Source organism: Theropithecus gelada, chromosome 14 (genome assembly GCF_003255815.1).
Source record: "Theropithecus gelada isolate Dixy chromosome 14, Tgel_1.0, whole genome shotgun sequence".
In the NCBI taxonomy this organism is placed as follows: domain Eukaryota; kingdom Metazoa; phylum Chordata; class Mammalia; order Primates; family Cercopithecidae; genus Theropithecus; species Theropithecus gelada.
Window position 1 is genome coordinate 38,811,239 of NC_037682.1, and position 27,078 is coordinate 38,838,316.

Genomic DNA, 27,078 nt, shown 5'->3' on the forward strand with positions numbered 1-27,078 from the left:
TTGAGACAGTATTTTTTAGGGGTTGGTTTAATTTCTAATCAAACTCTGAAGGGGCCTTTGGGCTTCAGAAAATTTAAAACTATAGAATTACGTTGTTCTTTCCTCGGGGCAATTAACTGGGCAAATTCTTTGCATTCCATTTGAAGCTTACTAGCTCCTGCATTTTAGCTAAAGTTTCATTTCTCGCTCAGCGGTTGAAAACCTATCTCTTTGTGCAACAGAAACCAAGTATGAACCTCAGGCATACTGAGCTGAACGGGCCTTGGCGCCATCCCCAAACGCTGATGTACAGAAGATCCCAGTTTCACTCTTCTCCCTTTCATAAGCTCTGAAAGGAAGTGTAGGAAGTATGCCAAGTTGTTATTCAACTCTAGTATTTAATCAAGCATTACCTGGCCACTTCTGAAATTCTCCAGCTTCTAAAGTGAGAGTAAAAGCAGAGAGCACACAGGGTGGAAACTACTTAATCGAGAAGGTTCCTAGGATAAATGGCCATTCTCAGGCCCCAGTTCCTCTCTAAACTACTGAAAGTCAGCAAGAAACCGAATCTCAGTCATGATGATGATTTTTCACGTAACACCTCACAGCGTTCTCAGGGATCCCAATACATACTAATTCACTCTGTGTTAGGTAGGACTTTCTTAAACAATTTCAGTGGACCTCAGAATAGATGCCTCACTACTGACCCCGCTACATTTTCTCTACTTAGGCTTTAAGTACACACATAGGGTACAGTACAGAAACTACAGTACAGAAACATTGTTTATGATTCAAGAGAATGTGGGGCTGGCACAGAGCAACAAGTGCAGGGCATGACTTGTTTGGTTTCCTCACCTGCAAGGAGCGGGGACCCAGCACATGTCAGAAATTCCTGCTATACCAGATGACTTTGCCAAAATCTTTGTCCTTTTTTTTCACTTGGCGGGGGGAAATGATGCCCCATGTTTTGCTACCACTCACGAGAGAGTAATACCTTGTCCCAAAGCTAAAACGATCAACCTATGAAAACTGGAGGGCTGGGCTTTTGTTGTTGTTGTTAAAGGCCTGAATGAGGTGATATCTTAATGCTTACAGCTGAGAAGCAGGTCAGTCAGGTTCCTGGGCGCTCTGTTACACAAGCAAGATACAGCCAGCCCCACCTAATTTTGTTTCCCTGGCACCCTCCTGCTCAGTGCGACATTGTCACACTTAACCCATCTGTTTTCTCTAATGCACGACAGATTGCTTTCAGACAGGACAACTGTGATATTTCAGTTCCTGATTGTAAATACCTCCTAAGCCTGAAGGTAAGTGTGTGATGGGTACTTAGGTCTCTCTCTTTCTCTCTTTCACTCTCCACTCTCTCTCTTCCTTATTTACTAAAGAGAATCACAGTGGTCTCAACTTTTGACAGAACAGCATGGCAAGTAGCTACGGCAATCCTTGTAAAGACAAGTAGTTGTTTTATTAAGTAATTACCTTCCAAATGAGTATTTGCACTCTTAAATAAGTTAGCTTTAAAAATTACTGCTAAATTTGCTAGATTACGGAACCAGCAGAAGAGTTAAACAAAAGCCTTATTTAAAACATACGTGACTGTGAAATAGAATTTCCTTAAGTCAGATCTTAGTAAAGGTTTCAAAATGTTTAAAGTGGAAGCGGCAGCATGAATATAAATTGAATCTTAGATTTAAATTATGCATTTGTGCTGAAAGGTATTTGCTTTAAGTGTTAGAGGTTTTTGCTTTAAGTATTAGAATAGTTTTGGAAAAAAATCCTCTAATAAAATAGATTAGAAGCTTCTATACATCTTTTTCAAATGTTTTCTTAATTACAAAGTTGGCAAACTATTGTACAGTACATATAATTATTTAGCATATGTGTACATGTCTAACTTTCACTGGAAATCTAAAAGGTTACATCAGTTACTACAGAAAACATCCTATGAAATGAAAATGTGGTAAAGTTTCTGAAAATTATTTTCATTTTGTGGCTATATAAGCCTCTTTTTTTATTAAAAGGATGCTGATTTCCATTTATGTACTTTCTATTTAATCTATAGAGGCTGCTCCTATAGACATTAAAGTATGATACAGAAGGCTGGAAACCCTATGCTTGAAAATTTCAATCTAGAACATTTCTTTCAGAGAAACATTCTTTCTTTCAAAGCTTGACACCATCACTAATTATTTAAGTATTGGAGTTTACTACTGAAAACCCCTAAGGTAGTGGGTCGTATGACAAATTCTACATTTTTCCTGTGTTTCTGTAGCCTAAGTCTTTAGCCAGAATAATGTTCCCAAACTTCTGAATTTTTTTTTTCCTTGAAAGAAAGTCAGGCTTTTCTTTTTTATTTTTTCTTTCTTTTTACATCAAATAAAAGTAAAATGAGAGGCCTAAGTTTCTCAGGCACAATCCTTTTTCTAGTTGGCTACCCTTCCAAAACCCTCATAAAAGAGGCATTTTTAGAAGGACGTCTAAAGTCCTCATTTATTGTTGTTCTTGCATTTAGGAAACTAAAAATACTTTTTCCAACACTGGAAAAAGCCACTCAGAGTAACACTCAAGTTCTTCCTGAGATGTTAGTTACATGGCAGACAGAGTTTTCTTTAGAGAGACAAACAAAACCCATCTGTCTTAATTTGTAGCCTAAGATCTGTAAGAATGATCAAATGCAACTTGGAGAAAAGGCAGCCCCATGTATACTCATCAGTGATTTTACTATAGAAGCATGTTTTATATTATGCCTGCAGTGTACCTGAACTGATGATTCTATTTAGGATTTCTGATTTTGATTCTGTTTGGAATGACTAGCATTTCTTTGCCCTTACATGGGTTAATTACCTGACATAAACCAGGACATCTCCTTATTTCCAAAGCTTGGTATAAAATAAGTATGACTCACGATTTCAACATAGAGCCTGGACAGAATAATGACTTTATGCATTTAAGAGGAAGCAAAAATATGAACAGTGAATGTGGGTTTGCTTCCCTTACTGGCCAGAGGTGTTTTTTGTTTTTTCTCATCACCTTCTGCAGCCCTCCATACAAAAGTAGTAATGTGAAACCACTTTCAGTGCCAATAACAAAGAAGGCGAAAGTCGTGTTCATTCTCTCTGTGTAGAGGAGTTGTTTAAAAACAGTGACACTATGAAAGTATATTTTAAAACTAGTGAAATTTTAGAAACAGAAAAAATTTAATATATACAGGAAAGTTTAGAATCCTAAGGTATCACAACGGAACTGGAAATCCTCCTTTCTTTCTCTGTTCACTTTATAGTAATTCTACCCTTAGAAGTTTTTCGAGTTTGTGATGATCCTAAACCTGTTTCTATTTTATAACTTCAAAATTCCTCTTAGGAGTTACCACCCAGATGCAAAAAGAGGCAAAGGTCAGGAGGTGAAATCATGTTATCGGGTTCTCCTGATTTCTCTCCTTCTGCAATTCTACTTTTCTTTCATCCCACCTTCTGTCTGCCCCCACAGTGCACCTGGCTGACAGATGAACTTGGGCGCACTCAGGCATACCATCTATAATCCATCATCATTTCAGCTTTATAAAACAAGTATATAGCATAGAGTTAGATATTTGAACTCCAGAGATGGAGAAAGGCTAAAGGAAAGCACACCAAAAAATAAAACATATATAGATTTCATTTGTTGCCCTCTGGAGTTGCTGTTCCACCTCTATTAGGTGTTTGTCCCTTGCAAAGCGCTTTGTTCAGTTAGCATGAGGTCAAACTTAGGCCAAATCTCCTGGACCTTACTGCAGCAAAATTTCATGGTGGGGTTCTGAATAGCGATGACTTCAATTTCTGGCTGCTTCTACGACTTTAAGATGAAAGGGGCCTGAGTAAGTGGCATAACCTGGTTCTCCTAGAAGCTGGGCAGCAGAGGCAAACTTGTTCCCTACTGCAATGTCAGGACAATCCGTCTTCACAAAAGCCTTATCTGTAACTGTATCAATTTCTGAATAAACTGTAAATATTTAATAGTATTCACAATATACTGAACTACCCCTCTCTTCCCTTTCTCTCCTTTTCCTGGGAGATAAATGATAGGCAGTAACAGAGTGCTGGGCAGGTTTGGGGTGTTGATACCCTAGGTTTTCAAGTTACAATCAAAAGCTGGGTAAAGGAATGAGAGATCCCCTTGGTGATTCAATGTCACAGGCAAGGTGAAACAGGAACAGCAGAATTCACTTTATTGACTCTTGATATGTAGATTTTCACTACAGGCAGGGAATGAAAGCTCAATGCCATGTCTCTCATATCATATTATAAGAAAAATAGAAGAACAGCTAAGGACATTTTTCCCCCCACTGGTGACCACTTTATTAGGAAGAGAAAAATAGCAAAACAACTAGATATAGAGAAAATAAATCAAATGCCATAATAATGTTGAAAATAGTGGCCAAGTACGGTTTACAAATTAGATCACTTGCAGAAGATAATCAAATGGACCGTTATGTTTGCTGTAAACTTTGCAGAGTTCACGGGAGAGAGATGTTTCTAGAAAGGTACACGTAACTATTTTTAAACTAAAATGAATTATATTTTAAACGTGCTAGGTGAGGCATCAGTTTAAGTAAATATTGGTCAACTACAGGTGCCAGAGATAATCATTCATGCTTTGTAAATGCTCATCTGTAAACTCCACGGTAAAGATATCCATCTAGAAACCATAATAGACAGTTGTTGTGATTTTCTTATATTAGAGCAAAAGCATATTTAGTGTATTTAATGGGTTCTCTGAAGACAGACAGACTTATATTCTCAGTGTTTTGTAAAAATGGGATTATAAACTGCTCTGGTTAAAATCATTAAATTTGGAGAGGCTGTATTTAAAAAAAAAAAAACAAAAAACTAATGGTAGAAAGAAGTTCTAAAAAGCAGCTGTGTACCAAATTCTATATTCCTTTGCAACTTATGTTACAAAGATGAATATTGACTAGCTTTAAATCAGACATGTCAAGGTTTGAATCCAAATCCAATCTCTCAGTTACTAGCTATGTGTCCTTGGACACATTACTGACATTATTTATGTCCCACTTAATCATCTGTAAAGTGGGATTAATAAGCCCTTCATCATTTGTTTATTTTTGATTAGCATTAAATAGAAAACATGTAAAGCAGCTGATATAACAAATGCATAATAGTAATATACTTTCCAGTTATGTTAAACAGTTTTAGAACAATCTAAATGTCCTAGTTGTCACAGAAAAGTGAATGAAATAACAATAAGCAGAATGATCACAAATACAAACACCTACGTAATCACAATCAGATTGAGAAATAGAGTATCACCAGCACACAAGGTCCTTCCATGCTCCAGCCAATCAATTCTGTCTGTTTCCTTCCAGTAATAAAGCACTTTCCCGATTTGTAGCAATGTAGTTTTGTGCCTGTTTTTGAACTTTATATACTGAAATCACACAATACAACTGGTGTTTTAAGTGCTGCATTATGTTTGTGATAATCATCCACGTCGTTGCATGCAGCTCTAGCTCATCAATTTTCACAATCTGAATACACCCCAGTTTATTATCCAATCTGTTACTAATGAACACTTAGGTTTGAGGCTCTTATAAATAATGCCACTATGAACGTCCTCGTATGTCTGCCTGCTTTTCTTTTTAAGTAGGTTTTTCTTAAGTGATAACCATCGGGCATGGAAGATACAATATGTCTACAATTCTGGAAGTGCATGGTTATGAAATTGCTTGCTAAAAGCTTTTAAAGAGAACTATCAGACTTTGAAGATAATTATCATATATTATAGATATATTTACGTTGTACCATATGTGAAAAATCATTATGTTAAAGGGGACTTGGTACTTGAAACCAACACGTAACTAGTGGGAGTGTTTAGAAGCTCTGTAGACCCTAATGACACATCAACAAGGTTGAAAATATTTGTAAAAATTTTAGAGAGCTGTTGAGAAAAGGCACACAATAAAAGAACTAAGTAACAGCAGTTGTACCTCCTCCCTTTTCCTCTCTCAGTCAGCATGGAGGCTTTCAGTGAAAAATAAGGTTCAATTCAAATAACATGAAATTAGTACTCAGATTTTATTGCTTGAGAAATAAAAGTCTAATTTTTTAAAAAAGTAAATTTTCCAGTAAAAGCACTTCAAATTTTAGCCTCTTATGAGATTGGAGTCAGTTTAAATATTGCCTCTTCCATCTACCAGCTTCTGTTACTAGCCATTGTAAACTTCAGTTTCTTCATCTGCAAAATGGACATAATACAATCTATTCTTGCCACATCAAGGGATTGTATCAAATAAGATGATACTGTAAACTTTGTAACCAAAAAGATGCTGTAGATATATTATTATATTTGAATATTAAATGGAGGTTAGCATCTATTAAGTGTTTACTTTAGGCTAGATATTGTTTAGAGTGCTGCTACCTAAGTCAGCCCATTCAGTCATCAGAACAACACTCTGAAGTTAGTTTATTATAATGATTAAAAAGCAACTGCTTATTATGATGATTATTTTTCATGAGTTATTTGTATCAGAAGCCAGAATTTTAATATAAATCTGATTTCAAAACATTTTTCTATATCACCCTATTTATGAATTCTGGTACTTTCACACTTAGGAGCCTGGATTGGCGATCAGGACCCAATCTGCAATTATCTAGCATATTTTTCCACACACACACCCAAACATGTTCTTCTTTTATAAAATAAGAGAATAAGATTAAAGAATATCCTTAAATCTAGAAGACTTCTGAATCTCCCCAATTAGGGATTAAGTAGCAAGAAGGACATCATGAAGTGGAAAGTATTGTGGAAAAGGGATACATTCAAATTCAAGTAATTCAAACTAGATACTAATAAAATGTATTCAGGGGTATTCTTGACTGACTCGCTTTAAAAAACCTAATATATGGTGCATTTAATGTATAATCAGTAATGTCATTTTCATAATAAATATTTCAAATGACATCTTTATAAAGAATGTGTTTTCTTAAATAGATTGAAGAAATCAGCCAGCTCTACATGGTCTATATTTACAATATTTTAAAAATTTTACTTAACAGCTCATATACATGTTTTAAATATATGTGTGTGAGTGGGTGGGTGTTTATGGTTTTCTTCCACCTCTTCCCAAGCTAAATGGTCTTTGAAATAGCAGTGTATAGCTTGAGAAAATTTTTGCATGGCATTTCCCTAGAAGCAACAAAGGAAGAAAGATTACATGGAAAGTAGTACTCAATGGCACTAGTTTAAGTACATAACCAAAATAAGCAATTTTGGAATAAAAATATGACACTACCATCTCTATATGATGTCTAGATTTTTATTACTTTAAAATATATAGATCCATTTAAAAACTCAGAATATTTTATTAAGGTATTCAAATGATGGTTATTTTCTTTCAGATTCCTTTAAAAAAAAAAAAAACCAATACCAAAGAAGCCTACAATGTTGACCTTAGCCAAAATTCTGTTGATTTCAACTTTGTTTTGTTCACTTCTATCGGGGAGCCATGGAAAAGAAAATCAAGGCATAAACACAACACAGAGCACTGCAGAAGTTTTTAAAACAATGGGAAATAAACCTATTTCTTTGGAAAGTGAAGCAAACTTTAACTCAGATAAAGAAAATATAACCACCTCAACTATCAAGGCGAGTCATTCTCCTCCTTTGAATCTACCAAACAAAAGCCATGGAATAACAGATTTCTCCAGTAACTCGTCAGCAGAGCATTCTTTGGGCAGTCTAAAACCCACACCCACCATTTCCACAAGCCCTCCCTTGATCCATAGCTTTGTTTCTAAATTGCCTTGGAATGCACCTATAGCAGACGAAGATCCTTTGCCCATCTCAGCACATCCCAATGCTACACCTGCTCTGTCTTCAGAAAACTTCAGTTGGTCTTTGGTCAATGACACCGTGAAAACTCCCGATAACAATTCCATTACAGTTAGCATCCTCTCTTCAGAACCAGCTTCTCCATCTGTGACCCCCTTGATAGTGGAACCAAGTGGATGGTTTACCACAAACAGTGATAGCTTCACTGGGTTTACCCCCTATCAAGAAAAAACAACTCTACAGCCTACCTTAAAATTCACCAATAATTCAAAACTCTTTCCAAATACATCAGATCCCCAAAAAGGTAAATATAAATGAATTTAACTTTCCTTTGGTGTGAAACTGAAATTCCAAATAAGTCATGCAGAGTAAGTCTAAGGAATCACCATGCTAGAAAAATAGAGGAGAACACAGTAGCACGAATTTTCTCACTTTTGAGGGATGATCATTATAGTCACTAGAGATAGTGAAGTGGTTTTTGGGCTTCAATGAACATATACTAGTCATTTCTCTTTGGGAGTGTAAGGAGATAATGAGACAAAATGCGAAGTTAGGTTAGTTCAAGAAAAGATGGATACTAAAGCAATGGTATAGTTTTGAGATACTAGGTAACAATTTTCAATGAATTTTTTTTTTTTTTTTTTTGAGAGGGAGTCTCGCTCTGTTGCCCAGGCTGGAGTGCAGTGGCCGGATCTCAGCTCACTGCAAGCGCCGCCTCCCGGGTTCACGCCATTCTCCTGCCTCAGCCTCCCGAGTAGCTGGGACTACAGGCGCCCGCCACCTCGCCCGCCTAGTTTTTTTTTTGTATGTTTTTAGTAGAGACGGGGTTTCACCGTGTTAGCCAGGATGGTCTCGATCTCCTGACCTCGTGATCCGCCCGTCTCGGCCTCCCAAAGTGCTGGGATTACAGGCTTGAGCCACCGCGCCCGGCCTCAATGAATCTTGAGAAGACTACCTGAAATTCCACATGCTCATGTGACTACTATTTAACTGCACATATATATATATATATAGTTATATATATAAGCATATATATATAAGCTTATATATATACAACTGAACATATATATGTTCATATGTATGTTTTTTATATATGAGTATATATATATGAGTTTTTAAAAAGTTGAACAAAGTAATGAATTTATAAATTGTCACCATCACAGACAATTTATTATGTGGACATTTTTATGTTTCATTCAAGGATTATGTCAGGCTTTTCCATTTGAAACATAAAAATGGTTTTATGTTTTTCCATAAAATGAAAAAAGATAACTAAGTTTCAATAATTCATTAATGTTTTGTTTTTTCAGATCTAATGTATTTTCCCCCCTTGAAATGTTTTTTTTAATAATTTGTTTTCCTTCAAGAACTCACTTCCAGTGTGGCTTACTTAAGGATTATATTAATAATGTAAAAACCAAATCATATATACAAATTCCTATGTGAATGTTGTTGCCAGTGTGTATGAAAAGTTTTAAATTCTGAAATCTAGGCTTTTTATAACACCATGATCAATATATTGTATATGTACATTTAACTATGATTTTAACATATCTTGTCATTTTTAAAAATACTCCCTCTCTTTTAGTCTATCTAAACCTAATATACATATTGAGAATACTGAGTACTTACTCTTACCATTGCTATTTTATGTAAAAACAAAATTTAGTTAGCTTACTTCTCTTTTATTTCATTACCAATTTTACTGTACTCCAACATGAAAATTAATTTTTTTAGAAATGAGATTTTATATAGAATCAGAGATCCTGAAAGACCCTTTGCTACCTAATTAATGAGTACCTCAAGAAAAGAGAAGAAAAAAAAAGAGAAATGTACTAAATTTCAGTTCAGAGAACATTTAGTTTATTGAAAATTTAGTCTTCAAATAAGATACTGAGTGAAAATAATAATACAGTGAAATTTTGAACTCCCTTAAGCTCAGGCCTAGACAACTGTTCTTGATATGCAAGGCACTGAAGTTATCTTGCCTTGGTTTATTTGTGGTATTTAGAAATAAGCTCTATCAGGATACACTGATTTTTCCTTGTAGTGACTTCTTATTTGTTTTTTCATTTTCTATTACCCACTCACTCCTATTGGCTTTTCACCTTTGAATTATTTATAGAAACAAGTGCAAAGTTCATTTTATCATTAAAGTTCAACACTGATATTAGATCTTAATGGAGTATATACATGGCATTTCAGTGCTATTGATGTTAATAAGAACAAGAGACAGTTATAGAGCTAAGACTTAGAAGTATTTCAATGTAATTAAAAATTAGAAGTGTGGTTTTATCAACAAATACGTTTACCAATATATCCCAAACAGTACTTTATAAAACACATACACACACACACACACACACACACACACACACACAAACACATCATTATCTAATTTGTAAATGTTAAACATTCTTTGGTATATAGAAAGTTAACATGTATAGATTTTGATTCTTTGAATAACCATTTTATATTTCTTTAAATTTTTTTTGTCCTGTAGAAAATAGAAATACAGGAATAGTATTCGGGGCCATTTTAGGTGCTATTCTGGGTGTCTCATTGCTTACTCTTGTTGGCTACTTGTTGTGTGGAAAAAGGAAAACGGATTCATTTTCCCATCGGCGACTTTATGACGACAGAAATGAACCAGGTAAAAGCTATTTTCAATACTTCACCTGGGCACAGTGGTTTTAATTAAATGAGGATGTCAATGTTCACTGCATTGCCTAGAAGGTAATTCCAAAAGAATTCATATGAATGAATAAACTGAAGACTTACTCTGATCCATCTTCTGTTTATCAAAGAACAAAACCAAAATAATTATAAACCTGTGAGTGAAATTTAAAAAACATTTGAAGTGTTGCTCATTGCATCAAAATTGGTTTTAAATCATAATTCAAGAATCTAAAACATATGTATAAAATTGGAAGATAATGAATGGTAGGACATTAAGAAAAAATGACCAGTTTGGTTAGCAAGTGACAGCAGAGCTATTCCTTGCCATTGTGAGATCACTAAGTAGCAGTAATTTGAACAAAGATTGATTCTAATTTGGAGCTCTTTTAAAGTTTATACAGAAACAGCAGTCCTCCATTAACCATCTTAATGAGGCTCTAAAACAAAGTATCTAAAAGTTGCATATTTGCACACATAAAGTCACATTGTAGCTTAATTCAGGAATTTTCCACTCACATGATGGAAAAGGCCAACCATAATATCTATGAATGAGAAATATGTATACTAAAAATAAAAAATATCTATGAATGAGAAATATGTATACTAAAAATAAAATTGTCAGTTTGTGCTTTAATAATATAATATCCATTTGATATTTGATTTAATGTTTGGTTCATCTGTAGTTTTATACTTCAGGGAAAAAAAAATCTGTCTTCTGGTTTGCACAAGGGATTCTTGTCACCATAACAAATAGTTAAATGCTTCTGGTGAGTCCCATTGATGAAGTCTTACTGAATCTGAGTTTCAATGAGTTCAGATATGACTGATATATTTCTCATATTCTGAACCAAATCTGTTAATTATAAATGTAACTGAATTCTGATTATGGGTTTCTAGGAACTAATATTAAACAAAAAGTACCATTCTTCAAAATTAAAGGATAGGATTTATAATAGTGGTTTTTCAATCCAGTTTTTAACCTTAGAATCTTGTCTTTACATGTAATCTCATGCAAAAACTCAATTTATCAAAAATTGATATAATCTAAACTGCAGCAATAGAGGCATAAAGGAATAACTCAATCACAACAACTGTTTTGTCCATCAAAAACAGCTTTGAGACACCTCTCCCAAAGACTTAAGGTTCCTTTGTAAACAGATGGCTAAAGGAATAAGTAGATAAGCAAATGATGATACCTAAGTGAAGTTTACTAATTTAATTAATAATTAGTTATTCCTTGTAGTACCTTAAGATACCAAGTGCATGTCCAGTTTTTTTGAAAAATGAATTCAAGATCTTTAGGAAATAATGACTATTTGTTTAAAAAGAAAACTAAATTTCCACATTAACAATCAGAAAACCTCAAGTACATGGTAACTTGAATGGATCAGAAGAAAACATAAGCTCCCACAAATTTCTGTTATCTCCTCCACCTTAAATGGTTTAGCCATCAAGATACTGAGATACTTGGTAAAATAATAATATTAATTTAAAAATTATTGACCTCACTTAAAAAATTTTACACCAGAAGTGACAAATTCTGAACATATTGACAAGGCTTTGAAATCATCAGATTCAAAAGTCAATGAGGCATTGTCTACACTTCCTTATACAAGGTATTGATATAGTATAGTGGTCTCTTCTTCAGTTCCTTTACTTTGAGTCCATCAACAGTAAAATTTTGGAAGTAAAACTGTACTCTTAATCTTATAAAAAAATGAAGCGTGAAAAACATCTACTTATTTAAAAATTTAAAACTAAAATCTAAAAAGCCCATATAAAACTACTTATTTTCTCATCTAGAATAATTCCTATACTTTGGTGGATGTCTGAACGTGAATCTCTCAGAGTATCACTCTGAAACAATATTATTTTGTTACTTTTTCAGTCCTGCGATTAGACAATGCACCGGAACCTTATGATGTGAGTTTTGGGAATTCTAGCTACTACAATCCAAATCTGAATGATTCAGCCATGCCAGAAAGTCAAGAAAATGCACGTGATGGCATTCCTATGGATGACATACCTCCACTTCGTACTTCTGTATAGAACTAAAAGGAAAAAGGCGTCAAACAGCAAGTGTCATCTACATCCTAGCCTTGTGACAAATTCATCTTTCAGAAGGTTACACAAAATTACTGTCATGTGGATTTTGCCAAGGAGAATCATAAAAGCAGGAGACCAGTAGCAGAAATGTAGACAGGATGTATCATCCAAAGATTTTCTTTCTTACAATTTTTGGCCATCCTGAGGCATTTACTAAGTAGCCTTAATTTGTATTTTAGTATTATTTTCTTAGTAGAAAATATTTGTGGAATCAGATAAAACTGAAAGATTTCACCATTACAGCCCTGCCTGATAATTTAATAATAAAAATTATTCCACCATGAAATTCTAAAACACTGAAGTTGACTCTTTACTGCTCTGTCTGCAGCCCTAGTGCCATAATTCAAGATTACATTTTCTTAAATGAAAATTGAAAGGGTGCTTTTTAAAGAAAATTTGACTTAAAGCTAAAAAGAGGATATAGCCCAGAGTTTCTGTTACTGGGAAACTGAGGCAATAGAAATTAGAGACCTTATTCTAGTACATTATAATTTTCTAGATCAGCACACACATGATCAGCCCCTTGAGTTGCCAAGCTGACAATGACTGCACTCAACGGGGCCATGGCAGGAAAGCTGACCCTACCCAGGAACGTAATAGCTTCTTTAAAAGTCTTCAAAGGTCTTGGGAATTTTAACTTGTCTTAATATAACTTAGGCTTCAATTATTTAGGTGCCTTAAAAACTCAATGAGAATCGTGGTTAAAAAAAAAAAAAAAAAGTTAACCAAAGAATATACCTGTACATAATTTGTACAGTTTTAAGTTGTTAGATAGGAACTAGATTTCTTATATTAGACATTATTGCTCAATCATAATGGAATAGATTCTGCATCTTTAAATGTATGAACTATAAGGTTAAAAAAGATGAATGGAAATATCAAACAACTTTTTACTGAGCATCAGTTTCATAAGCAATAGTAGAAGATTAATTTGGATTCTAGTATGTTTCAGTTTGTTTTTAATTACCACCTGCCTTTCATAGAAAAAGTATGTTCCTTGATGTAGGAAAGTCTAGGTTTTAGAGATTAGAGATGAGATCAAGAGTTAAATTCCTAAAGAAGCAGTGAATGTACGAAGAGAGCAAACAAAGCAAGTACCAACCTAGAGGCTTTATTTTTGAATTGATTCATGGTGTGTGTGTGTGTGCGCACATGCATGTGTGTGTGTGTAGAAACACAGAAACAGCTTCAGAAAATAAGGGATAGAAAGTAATGTAGAAAGTACTTACCCCATATTGCCATAAAAATAGCAAAGAAGACTGTCCCTCCATTATCAAACAAATATGTCACCTGAGGAGAAAACAGAAATATTAGTCATGCAAATTGATTATAATAATCCAGTGAATACTGTTTGCACTCAGGTACTATGATTTTTTCTCAAATAGAATCATATTATTTTATAGTATGGAAATGTTATATATGAAATCCTTTCATGGGTCCTGCATCAATTTCACACGATTTTTCTCACGGGGAGAGGTAAAGAAACAACATTAGCCCTCTTCTCTCCTCTCTTGATTCCCTTTATACCCCACCATCATTTCTAATTATAAAAAATTCTACCATCCTATGGAAGTATTTGTGGGTCACAGATTGTCAAACTACAATGAAAGTTGTATGAAATTAGTTTTTCAGGTGAGGCATTCCTAGTTGCAATTCCTGTTAGCAAAACGTCTAGGAGTGGGGAAGTTGGAAAATGCAGGATTCTTCCAGTGAGCCAGCATTTCCAACAGCTAATTCTATTCTCTTAGTCTTTCAAAATGTAGGATGGGTCCAATAATGGCTATAAGATGTAATATATCCCATCTTAATTTGTTTCAAAAGTTTCAGAAATCACTGGATACTCATGAAACAAAGTGTTTTATAATCAGATAACTGATACTTCATAAAGAAGGATGCATAGTTTTATAATGTTATTGAATCAAATTTTAAGGCTTGTAAGTATTGTTTGATTTTAATAAAGTATAAATTCAATTTACCTTTGCTTGTTTGCATTTGCATAATGCCCTCAGTATATATGTAACTTAGTGAGAGAAATTAAACTAACACAGTGAAGGCAAAAAATGTTCAGCCAGCACAAAAATTCCATAGAAACTATAGAGAAAATAGGGGCATTGTCCTCACAGGAAGGTAAGGACAATCATGGGCTAAAGTACAGTATTATAAGGAAAGTTGGAATGGAATTGTGTCCTTGCTCAATCTGACATCCAGAGGGTGCTCAATGAGAGCATTAAAATAACAGTAATATATATTTCAGTTGTAACATCTGGAACACACTGCAAAATATACGTAAAGCAAGTCATCATAAAACGTATTTTTCTATAACGTGGCATTATTGATAATATCATCATAGAAAAGAAGTGCTCCCTTTGAAGGTTGGTGGATAGGTGCAAAATGTCCCATATGGCTCTAAAATTCATTGTTGGTTAAGGCATGGCATTTCTAAAAAATAATATCAAAATTGGTTTTCAAAACAATCATCAGTGTACTTTTATATCAGGAGAGAAAAGGATCATAAAGAAATTATCCCACAGAGCTCATAAAATTATACCCAGCAGGGAATCCAGAATTTTTTTTTCTCAAGACGTCCAACAGAGACACCTGAGCCTGCTGAACAGTTGAACAGTTGTCTGTTTTCCTTTGTAAACCAACATCATACAGGAAACAGTCTCTTAAGAGTGTTAGAACAGACTGTGGGGATTTAAAGGTCACCAAGAAATAATGGCTCTCCCCTGCTCTAGAAATAGCCATGCTTTTAGAAAAGTGGCAAATAAAAAACCATCCTTAGTAACAATTGTGCTGCATGAACTTGTCATGGTTTGTGTAGTATTTTCCTTTAAAGTGCTTCTCAATTTTTTTCTTACTGGGTTTGCTAACAAATCTTTCAGGCATTTTAAGTCAATAAATTTAAACATTAACAGTTTAGAAACACCTTCATGAGATAAAGTTGGAGTACATGTAACATTCTTGTAATGTGGGATTACATACATCTAATGAGAGATAAAGCTAGAAGGAGCATTAGAGAAGACTTCAGAACTTGCTCTAAGGAAGAGTACAACCATGTTTAATCATGTGTTAGATTTACCAAGCTATTACACATGGGATGTATTATGATATGGGAGATCATAGAGACAACAAGAACAGCTCGAAGTCAGTGGTTATAGCTTGAGGTGTTAAGGGCTTTATTTAGGGTGCTGACATATGAGCTGCTGAATGAAAATGGGAAAAAGAGCGAAGGAAGAGTCAAGCTTACTGTGAAATGGCTCAAGTTTAGATCACGGGTGATTGACAGGAGAATTAAGTGATAAGCAGAGTTCTGTCTAATAGGATAAGAACACTTATTATATTGAAGAAACCCCAAATAAAATATTGAGAAAATTCCATAAGCAGCATAGAAGATTTTTCTAAAAGCAAAAAGAATCTTGTCCTCCATATATGATTACATATGTAATACATGAAATTACTCTATTAGAAAAACAGCTTGCCTTTATGAATGGAGGGTCCATAGCAAGCATTATGGTCAACACTGTTAATGTGACTAGGCATAACATATAAAGATCACAAACTTAGCTTCAAAGCTTGATTTAAGTACACATTGTCCAATTTCTTTGACACCTGATTTCTCTTGAAGAGCTGAGTGTGGCTACAAATCAATAAATGTGGGTACTGTTAAAGAGATAGCTTTCTTATTAGGTTGGAAGCTGAAAGTTTATGTTTTCTGCATTATACCTGCTGGGTCTTGCTCTAAAATTGCTTTATAAGTTCAGAAAAACATAAGGCTCTGAAAAATGCCACTTATATCCCACTAAAGTCCCTCCAGGATAAGGAGAACAAGGTGACTCCTTGGCAGATTCAACCATGTACGCAGAGCTATTACTGGAGACTTGGAGGGCAGGGAGTCAGAATTGAAGCTGGAGGTCACGCCCTTTCACTTCCTCATTGCTTAACTCTTGGGCAGGGTGAAACCTGAATAACCATTTCATTTGCTGGACCTGAGCAGAAGCTACATACAAAATAGGTATTGATCAGACTATTCTCCACGTATCTTTAAAAAATTTGGTCCTAGAAATTAGAGTCACCTGAGGAGCTTGTTAACATAGAGAGTTTTAGGCCTCACCCTTGACCAGTTGATTCTAAATTTCAGGAAGTGGGGTCCAGAAACCTGCTTTATCACAAATGTTCGAGATGATCAGATGTACAGTCTTATACATACTCTTTTTCTTTTCAATGAAGTTTCTTGAAAAGAACAGCTTCTCTCCTGCTTCTGTTGTAACCTCAAATCAGTATACAGCCTGAGGTTCATACTGGGTATTGAGTAAATGTTTGTTAAACAAGTTTTTCTTTAGGAAAATTACTATGAATAAGACTTAATTTCAAGGGGTTGGGTCATTTTTTAATTATATGAAAAACAGCTTAGGACCTTCTAGCTAATTATTTCACCTTAGATGAGAATTCCTAGCATCATAGGGTTTGACAACGTAGTGTCAGTGCAAATATCACGAAATTACTTAATTGCAAAAATGTCCTAATTCCAATTCTTTTAAGTACTAAAATAAAAGTAGTCATGAAAGGAAACATTAATGTACTTAAATATTAATATTTATCATATGATAGGACCAGTTATTTTCATGCAGACATATCACTGAAATTATAAAGGGGAATAATTACATGTACACACGTCCTTTTCAATATAAAATGGAAAATTTGATTTCCTTTTATTTGTCACAAGCAGTAATGGATTCTGTAAGGAACTGAATTGAGAACTCCCTAGATCACGTGTCCAGGTGATTTTGCTTCTAGATGATCCTAGATTTGTTGGCTTGTACCTTTCGCAAAAATCTGCTCCCTTATATCTGATTCTACCCATCGAAAAATTATGAGATATTTAAATATGAAAATTTATAGTAAAATAGATTGTTGATTTCCATCCAGTAAGGGAAGAGGAACTCTTATTTTTAAGGTATAAAACAAGTAGCTACATTTTATCTTAGAGGAACAATTAAAAGACATTTCATCCTAGTGGGTTGTATTTCTTACATTCTTCCACGAGGCAATATTCTCCTTTGCAAGCTAACTTTTCCACTTTCCTTATACAAGTTATTAAGTGAATTCTTTGTGAGTCATCCCTGTCCTTAAATGTACCTTTCTCTGTTGAGAAAAGAAGAGATGTATTTACTGCATGATGACAAAAGCACCCTAGATGTAGTGTTTCCTTGGACGGCTTCCTCACTTTATCACTCTGCCATATGTGGATATTTCTTGTCTTCAGTGTTAAAATAATGCCAGTGTGTGTTATTAGATATGTCCAAGTGAAAGAAGAAGTATCTGGATATTTTTGGCATTTCTACGCTGTTATATGTCTAAAATACATAGGCTAGGAGAGAGACATATGTATATACATATAATAACTCTTAACACACTTGGTTCTAGCAAAACGTGATGAGAAAAATGCTGCCTCCAAACAAGATAACCATGTTTCTAAGTCCCTATCATCTTTATGGAACATTTAAAAGAATGAAAAACTAAACATTTATTCTGAAATTAAAGTATAAACAAAACAGACTTTAACTTTACTAAGTTATGTTCTTGTAGTAAGGACACTGAGTGGCTTTGGATTTTGCACCCAGCCTTGTCAAAGTTAATTGTATGGAGATCTCCACTTCTGGAAATGATGGAGTAAGAGGGATTGATTTTATCCCTATGCTGGAAACACCCCCAAAATGCACAAAATGTATAAAACAACAGATTACAAGATGGTAGACATCAGGCAACAAAGGGCAATGAGAGACAGAAAATGAACAACGTTCACTTTATTACTACTCAGATTACTGCCTTAAAGAGTTCTCAGCGTGTAGAGAAGAACAACCTAGGCAGTACTCAGTGAGCATGTATGCAAGGAAACCATCTGTTAAGGAAAGTGCCATTTGAGAGACTGGAGTCAGGAATAGTGCCTGTTCCCATCAGCCACTGGGAACCCTCATTATGCACAGTGACTGGGGTAGCGTACACAGAAAGAGCTTTAGAATTGTTAAAATTCATAAAGATTGACCACACTGAGGCTTGGTGACTACACAGAAAACTGGAATTGTCATATACCATGGGTAGGTATGTAAAAGGTATAAATACATAGGAACGGTTTTGTTTAGCAGGGTTTTCATAGGCTAACCATATACCTACCATGTAATCTAACCAGTCTACTCCTAGGTATTTACCCAAGAGAAATCATAGCACTTGTCCATACAAGGGCTTGTAGATGAGTGTTAATAGAAAACTTGTTTAAAATAGGTAACAATTTGAAACAATCAAAAATTTTGATAATAGGTAAAGAAATAAACAGTATAGATATTATGGAATAATGTTCAGCAATAAAAATGATCTATTGATAAATCCTACATTATGACTGAATCTCAATAAATATGCTGTGTGAAAGAAGTCAGAAGAAAATACATAAATACATGATTCAATTTACACAAGAATCTAGAAAATACAAATGTATCTATAATGATACAAAGCAGTCGGCTGCTAGAGCACAGGGGAAGGTCAGGGAGGCAGAGATTAAAAGGGCGTGAAGAAAATGCTGGAGATGATATGTTCATTATCTTGATTATGCTAATGGTTTCACAGGTGCACGCATATAGCAAAATGTATCAATTCATACACTGTAAATAGGTATATTTCATTACATGTTCATTATACTTCTATAAAACTGTTTTACAAACAAAAATAATAATGTAGAATTCAGTGTTTCTTAAACTTGGAGGAACACTGAAATCACCCTGGAAAATCTGAAATATACCGATATCTATGTTCCAATCCCAAAGGTTCTGATTTAATTGCTCTGGGGTTGATCTGAGCTTCAGGAGTTTTAAAAGCCCTTCAGGTAATTCTCATAGACAGCAATTTGGGGACTTTTTGAATGTTATTTCATTTTCTCTGTACCAATAGAAGTATTTTAACTTCATAAGTTTTCATGTAACATACAAATTTAGTAAACAGCAATAGAAGTAACTGTTTCCTAAAAGGAATCTAAATATAATTACACGTGGAAGTTTATGTTTATCTACAGTGGCAAAAATCAGTTATAAAAACAAAGGGAGACAAAAATGTTCAAATAAAAGTATACTCGCTTTGTAATTACAATAGACTGACATTTTATTCAGTTGTCAATGGCACTTACGATGGTTGAAACTCTTGAGAACACTTAACTTTGACTGGAGGACTTCTTACTGCCTGCTTCTCAGTACCGCTCAGGGAGGAGAATGCGAGGGTACACACTCACCTTGGCATAGATACAGCTGTCGTTGAGTCTCTGCAGGGAGCAGTTCTTGTCACAGAGAGGGCACATAAAGACTTCAGTGGCTTTACAAATTTCTTGGCTTGAGAAAAAAAAAGAAAAAAACCCCATAAAATCATAGCATGAAACTGTGACTAGAAATTCACTTAGCCCCTGCAGCAAATCCTGTTGGAAGCAGCAAGGCAGAGAGGAAAAGAAGAAGCAATGGGAATAGTGGGGAGTGGTTGGGCACTGTGGTGTGACTCCAACTCAAACACTTCAGAGTATTTGTGATGCGAAAGTTTTGGTTTGTTTCTTTAATTTTAGAAAATGTTGTCAAGATAATTATAATGATAACAGGCCATATTTTACACTTGTGTGATATCTGGTGAAACTCTGTCTACAATGACACTTTTATACATGATTTCACGGCACTCAGGATAATCTTGTGAGGTATATATAACTCCAATGGAGTTTTAGCCAAACTCACAGGCTTGGAAGTGGCTGAGCTGGAATCAAACCTATTTGGATTTCTCAAGTCTGTTGATCATACAATTTATAACACCCACTGCAGTACGTATTGTTGGTGCAGAATGTTCATTGGAGATTAAAATAATTGCTTTTTTATGTTTGTTTATGGGGGTCTTTTGCAGCGCCTTGACATACACTGTCACAATGACATGCCATAGTTTATATTTATGTAAATATGTTCTCTATTAGAATGTAACTTTATGATACATCTCTTCAGTTTTATGTCCACTGCCTTTAAAACAATCTCAGCATACATTTTAGATGACTTTGTGACAGCACTAACACATCAGTAACCATTTCCGAAAAGCCTCAAAGACTCACAGCTCTCAGCAACTTATTTGCAGGACGCCTTATGCCCTTTCTTCTCATACATGGCCCTTTCCCATTTAGTATCCCCTGAATTAACTGTCTTTAAATCTTCTTTAGAAATGTTGAGAGGAATTTAAAGGCTTTAGAAAATGTGTCTGGATTCAACCTTTAATACAAGTTTAATTAGCAATGTTTACAGCAAGATTTCTTGTTTTTACACATTTGTAATTGAACTAAAAAAAAAGAATGCGTATGCATTTCAATGTGTATTTCAAGTATGGGAGGTATATAATCTCAAGCCAAAGTGGGGATCCATAGTTAAGTAATAATACCACATAGTGACATAATGCTTTACAGTGGGCAAGATGAATTTATGTTTGTCAAATTGTTTAGTCTTCACTCCAATCTCGGGTAACGGAAATTATCTCCAGTAAAAAGAGAAAAACAATGTTCAATTTAAGGAACTTGCTCAAGGTTATAGAGCTAGCTAGAGGTATCTCAAGGACCCCAAGCTTAAGTTTTCTGATTGTAGATCCAGTTCTCCATCAACTATATCTAAAAGACAGATAAAGTTCGCTTCACAGTTTAAGGGAACTTTTCTATCAAGTAATAATTTATTAATGATCACAATGATGAAATGGGTCTTACATATACTATGGCTCTTCTACTTTCACACTCATCATCTTACTAGTAATCAGGATGTCTACAGAAAGCAGGAGAAAGCAGGTAAAATATACATATTAAAAACCAAAAAGAAAGAGAAGATTATATCTCCTCTTGTGTCAATACCAGTAATTTGTAGGAATAAGAACTATTAACACACTTGGTGAAAAAAATAATTGAAATGAGCTTTTTAACATAATTCATTATTTCACAAATGATACAATTTGTCCTGCTTTAGAATCTTATACTAAAAAGGTATTGAAGTTTGTTTATATGACATAATCTTTCTCAATTTCCAAATGGGGTCAATCAAAAGCTTAGATTTATTGAAGCACCAAGTCTAGAATTCCAGAATCTTTTTACTGTAGAATCATTTCATTCATTTTCTGAAAGTCACTCAAAGCTCAACTTGATACATGATACACAAAAAACATCACACAACTTTTGACATTTTTTAGTCTAAAATATTTAAGAGTATCACAAGTTTCTTTGACTTTGCTTAACCACTAGAGGAAGGGAGAGTTGCCATCATGAGTGTTTCTTAATTTCTTCTGTAGTACTTGACAATCTAAACAACCACTCAAATTGTGGTTTTCTTTTGTTTTGTATTTATTGCTACATATACACATCAAGTGTGATTCCAAAGAAATCATCATTACTACCAATTAAAGATAAAAGTAGTGAGAAATTTTCCATATTGGGGTGGATGTTTGGACCCACTCACTTGAGGGTCCTCATGCTTCCTTATAATCCACCTAACATGATAAAAAATGGAAGATAAAATATTTGCTTTATGGTACACTTTTTTTGAGAAAAGTGTGAAACTAGGTTTAAGGAAAACCAGTAGGGCATTATGGATAAATCATTGCTTTTAAAATCGTACATAATCATCAGAGAAATGCAAATCAAAACTACAATAAAAAAAATCACCTCACACCTGTTAGGATTGCTACTATTCCTTAAAAAAAAAAAAAAAAAAGTAAGTATTGGTGAGAATGTGGGGAAATTGTAATCCTGCACACTGCTGGTAGAAATCTAAAATGGTCCACTGCTACGAAAAACAGTAGGGAGGTTTCTCAAAAAATCAAAAATAGAACTACCATATGATTCAGCAATCCCACTTCTGGATACATATCCAAAAGAAATGAAATCATGATCTGGAAGAGCTGTCTGCACTCCCACATTTATTTCAGAATTATTAAAAATATCCAAGATATGGAAACAACCCAAATGTTTATTGACTGATGAATGAAGAAAGAAAATGTGGTATATATGTATAATGGAATATTATTTGGTCTTAGAAAAGAAGGAAATCCTGCCATATGTGATAACATGGATAAACCTAGAAGAAATTATGCTAAGTGAATTAAGCCAATCACAGAATAACCAATACTGAATAATTCAACTTATATGAGGTATATAAAATAGTCAAACTTACAAAAAACAGAGTTAAAATGGTGGTTGCCATTGGCTAGGGGAAGGAGGGAATGGAGGGTAAAATGGACAAAAAGTTTCAGTTATATAAGATGAATAAATTCCAGAGAACTTCTGTATGACATTGTGCCTGTGGTCAATAATACTGTCTTGTGCACTTAAAAATTTATTAAGAGGCTAGATCTCACACTGTGTTCTCATCACCAATAAACACTTATTAATAATCAATTGATAATTGAATATAAATTAATAAAACATTAATTGATGGTATTAATTTATTTCTGTAATTAATTATATATTAATCATAATCATATAGTTGTTAATACTATTGACAATTTTAAAAATCAGAAATACGTTTGAAACTTAGTTGACCACTTACTAGATATAGTCCCTGACCAAGTCACTTTTTTTTAGGGGATCAATTTATTCATCTTATATGAGGATATCTAACTGGGATATTAGATTAAAAATATTTACAATGTACTTTACACATTGCAGGCACTTGATAAATGAAAGAAACTTATTGCTAAGCACAGTGTCAAGAGAGGGCTTGGAAATCCTCTAAGAAGCAAAGACTTTTAAAAATCTGGTCAATATTGAGAACCACATTCATTTCTTGGTGAGTTCTGATGCTGAAAAGGTAAGAACAGACCAGACAGTTGGGGCTTCAGGTCTGTTTCCTGGTTCCTGAAACCTAGGGCCTAAAAACCAGGCCACACGTATCTGTGCCTGTTCATTTTCAAATTCCTGTATCTTTTCCCAGGCACAGATATGGCCATATTTCACCATGTAAGACCAGTGTATACATGTAAATATATACACGTATGTATATACAGTCATCTAAAACCTGATTGTTATATACTTCTATAATTAAGTGTAAGGCAATTAAGAAACATGATCTTAATTTAGTTGGACCTAATTGGTAGAAACATAATCAATAGAGCCACATCTGCAGCTTTGGAACGTTTTTCTACCCTGCAACAAGTAAAAAAGAGCTTAATAAAATTATACTAACATAAGTCAACACAAAATAAAAGATTGCTCTCCTTCCCCCACCCACCATGATAACACCTACAACTCAACCATGTCTGACACCTTGAATGGAAAATTTCAGTCCCCAAATTTTCAGTCAAGATATTCAGTGCTGCTTATCTTGGTTTAGAATAGAAAGTCTGACAGGATCTTAATTATAGTGTGACAGAAGTGGGAGTAATATAATACCATACAGCACTGAAGAAAAGAGTTTGCTAATGCCTTTTAGAACACTCCTTGTACTAAAGGTTAAAGAATAATTATCTCATACAAAAAGAGCCTAATTTACTCCATTGGTATATAAATCAATAGAAACAGCAAATCCATTCCCTTCATTCCTCTTTGTTCATTTTCAGCTTTGTAGTGGTGGAGCTGGGAAGTCTATATCATATGCTAACATTTTGTTAATATGTTCTCCACAGGACCAACTTGAAGAATCATTTTCCATATTTTAAAACATTTTAAAATGGTTTACTTTTTTTTCCAATTCATTGTAACTCTAAACCACAACCTTTCTTCGGAGCCCCAGATGTTACTGATACAACAGAATATGGGCAAATGCCCAAAAGGAGGATGGATGTTTCCAGTGGGCAGAAGTTTGTTCAGGAAGATGCTACCTTGCAGGATGGTAATGAGTTTGCAAAACCCTGAAATTAACCCATGGCTAGATGAAATGGGTTTGAGCAGTAGGTGTTTCTTTGTTTTCATGTTATTTAGCTTTCGGCATTCATGAAGAACAAGGGGACTCTGAGATATCAAATCAAGCAATTTGATTACTGAATAGGATTTAATTATCGGACAATAAAGCTGTTTCATTTTTAAGCATAATTACTGTACATATACATACATATACATATTATATTAAGGAAAATTCAGGGAAATTAATTTTTATGATCTCATGAAGAATATAATCTTAACATTAACTGTCATGTTCAGTATCTGGTAGTGAGGCCACGGTTAAAAGATGGATCAAAAGAGAAGAACGTGTTGAGCTTTGAAAGAAGGGGGAGAGATATTTTTCAGATTTTGAATTTTACCTTACAAAGTTAAAGTTGATAATATACTTGTGATTGAAATAGAAAATGCTGTTAAGATTATTTAATGTTAGGGTGACTCTCGTCCTTGCTGAATAATAATGTACTGTTCCTATTTCCAAATCTCAAGTCACTTCAACTTTAACAGAAGCATCACTATTTTGATATATGTTTGACTTTTGTCAAACCTGATTTCACTACAATCTCCATATCTTAAGTGGATGCTAAATAAAATTTATAAATATTTGTTCCTCCAGAGAGTAATAATAAAGTAGAAAGTATGTTATGATCTGTCATGTACTCAGGAGAGTAGAGGAGGTTGCGTAGAGCAGAATTTATGTGGTATAATTGTTTTGTTTAGACATCTTTAAGTCTATTAGGTTCCCTCATGTGCAAAAAGAGCTATGCATCTCCAAGGGTGGTAGTGAAGGTTATAGCAAATGAAACAAGGTATTTGGAAGGACTTTGTAAATTATAAATTGAAATTATAAATTATAGCTATTATAATGATTTGAATGAATACATCGAGAGGGCCTTCTAGACTAACAAATATTATGCAAATGTAAATCACACAAAACTATCAAATTTTTGAATTATGTGGTATATACTGGAAAGAAGAATTTTACGTAAACATTCTTGGAAATTACTCAAGATAGTTTGCATATAAAAGTATTAAAATGACCTTTTGTAATAGTGTTCCCTTCCTACCCAAAAAAAAAAAAAAAAAAAAGCCAAGAAACAGAAATAGCAAATAAATTAAATTGTAGTATCATCAACCATTTGTTTTTTATAGTCAGCATTATCGTTAAACTTTTGCCCACTCAGAAGACAGGCCAAACATTTTTAATAGGTCTCTTAATAGCCTACCTTACTTGACTTTTATTCATTGTAAATAATCCGTAGAAGAAAACGCACAAACCAACAATTGCTGCAGGAATCAACATTCCAGTATACCATCCCAGCCAAGCAAAGTATAGTCCAATCTTCTCACCAAAGTATAGCCTGCATGAGAAAGCAAATCCTTAGACTGAGTTAAGGCAACATAAGCAATATTACAACTATTGATGCCACACCTAGTCAGAATTTCAGACGGAAACTTGAGGCTACACTCGGTTCCTCCTCAGCTCCATCTACAGTATCTAATACTCCTGCTTGTTAATTAATCCAATAATGGCAATATTGTTTATTTTTAAACCTTTTCAATATAGGGGCAATTCTGTCACATGTCTTTATGTATATGCCATACTTCTTAACATGGCTCATAAACCTTGCTTTTCTCCATCTTCCTACTAGCATCCCTTTTCATTTTTCACATCACAGAGCTGCTCTAAACCATATAGCTTTCATGAAAATTGGAAAAAGGTGTCCCCTCTAGGTAGGTGCTGAGAGCAGGTTAGATTTCTCTCTCCATCTGTACCCTTCACCAGACACCCTTAGGCTAGACACAATGTGCACTATTATGTCACATCTTCCTCAACAAAGCTCAACTCTGCAGTTTCCAAAGCACGCAGGACTTACCCTGGTTAATGCTGTCCCTAAACTTACAAAAATGTATGGCAATTACCGGTCATTCTTCCATTCCTTTTTCTCCCTATACGATTGTAAGCTGCTGAAAGGTAGACCTGTGTGTTGCTTCACTAGTAACCATCACAGGAAGTACTGAAGGACCCTAAGAGAGTTAATGCATTTAATTCCCCTCTAGCTCATGAATATCATTTAAATTGAAATGGCAGAGAAATAACGCAGTTCTAATAACTACTCAGTTGCTCTTTCTTCACTTAACCCACTGTCGGTATTAAAGGCCTGGTTAAAAATGATAATTTCCTGACTTCTTTATCACTGTTTGGTCTCCATCTTCTAAAGACGGTTACTTAACACACACAGTTTTGTTCCTGCAACAAAGATGGGCACTTCAAAGTTGATTTGGGAATATTGCACGGAGCAGTGATTCTTGCTAAGAAGAAAATTCTCTTGTCATATTTCCTTAACAAGGCTTCTCTTTCTGAAAACTATTCTCTTTCTGCTTCATTCTCTGTGTTGTGCCAATTAAATCTTTTGCATATTCTACTGCGTGTAGACCTGGAATAATCATCCATCAAGCATCACTTCTCCGTTTTTTTCATTTTATTTTTCTCTCCTAGGAAACACAGATCAATAGAAAATTCACTTCTTATACAATAATAACATTCTACTTTGAGATGGAAACTTATGATA

At 34.4% G+C, this 27,078-nt stretch overlaps 2 protein-coding genes across 5 annotated transcripts in view; one reads left to right on the plus strand and one right to left on the minus strand.

Annotated features, from left to right (window-relative positions):
• Positions 1 to 27,078, minus strand: part of ANO3 (anoctamin 3) — a 356,947-nt gene that overhangs the window by 90,033 nt on the left and 239,836 nt on the right. For all 3 annotated transcript variants that reach the window (XM_025356153.1, XM_025356152.1, XM_025356154.1), the window contains 3 exons: positions 25,732 to 25,866; positions 19,868 to 19,964; positions 13,821 to 13,881 (listed from right to left, as the gene is read on the minus strand). In XM_025356153.1, coding sequence (XP_025211938.1) covers positions 13,821 to 13,881; positions 19,868 to 19,964; positions 25,732 to 25,866 — 293 coding nt within the window. The remainder of the gene's footprint in view (positions 1 to 13,820; positions 13,882 to 19,867; positions 19,965 to 25,731; positions 25,867 to 27,078) is intronic.
• On the plus strand, positions 1,059 to 14,566 carry MUC15 (mucin 15, cell surface associated). Of its 2 annotated transcripts, XM_025356156.1 has the most exons (5): positions 1,171 to 1,286; positions 6,173 to 6,257; positions 7,374 to 8,110; positions 10,310 to 10,459; positions 12,374 to 14,566. In XM_025356156.1, exons 3-5 carry the CDS (start codon positions 7,417 to 7,419, stop codon positions 12,532 to 12,534), a joined length of 1,005 nt encoding a protein of 334 aa, XP_025211941.1. In that variant the 5' UTR covers positions 1,171 to 1,286; positions 6,173 to 6,257; positions 7,374 to 7,416; the 3' UTR covers positions 12,535 to 14,566. The 2 variants fall into 2 exon arrangements, with proteins under 2 accessions (XP_025211940.1, XP_025211941.1); XM_025356155.1 differs by lacking the exon at positions 6,173 to 6,257 and having other exon boundaries at positions 1,059 to 1,286.

What these genes read in the sequence shown, in the direction of transcription:
- MUC15 (XM_025356155.1), top strand. Translation starts at nt 7,417, where the DNA reads ATGTTGACCTTAGCCAAAATTCTGTTGATTTCAACTTTGTTTTGTTCA. An exon ending in TACATCAGATCCCCAAAAAG is followed by an intron (nt 8,111 to 10,309) that starts GTAAATATAAAT and finishes TTTGTCCTGTAG; the next exon opens with AAAATAGAAATACAGGAATA. An exon ending in TGACGACAGAAATGAACCAG is followed by an intron (nt 10,460 to 12,373) that starts GTAAAAGCTATT and finishes TTACTTTTTCAG; the next exon opens with TCCTGCGATTAGACAATGCA.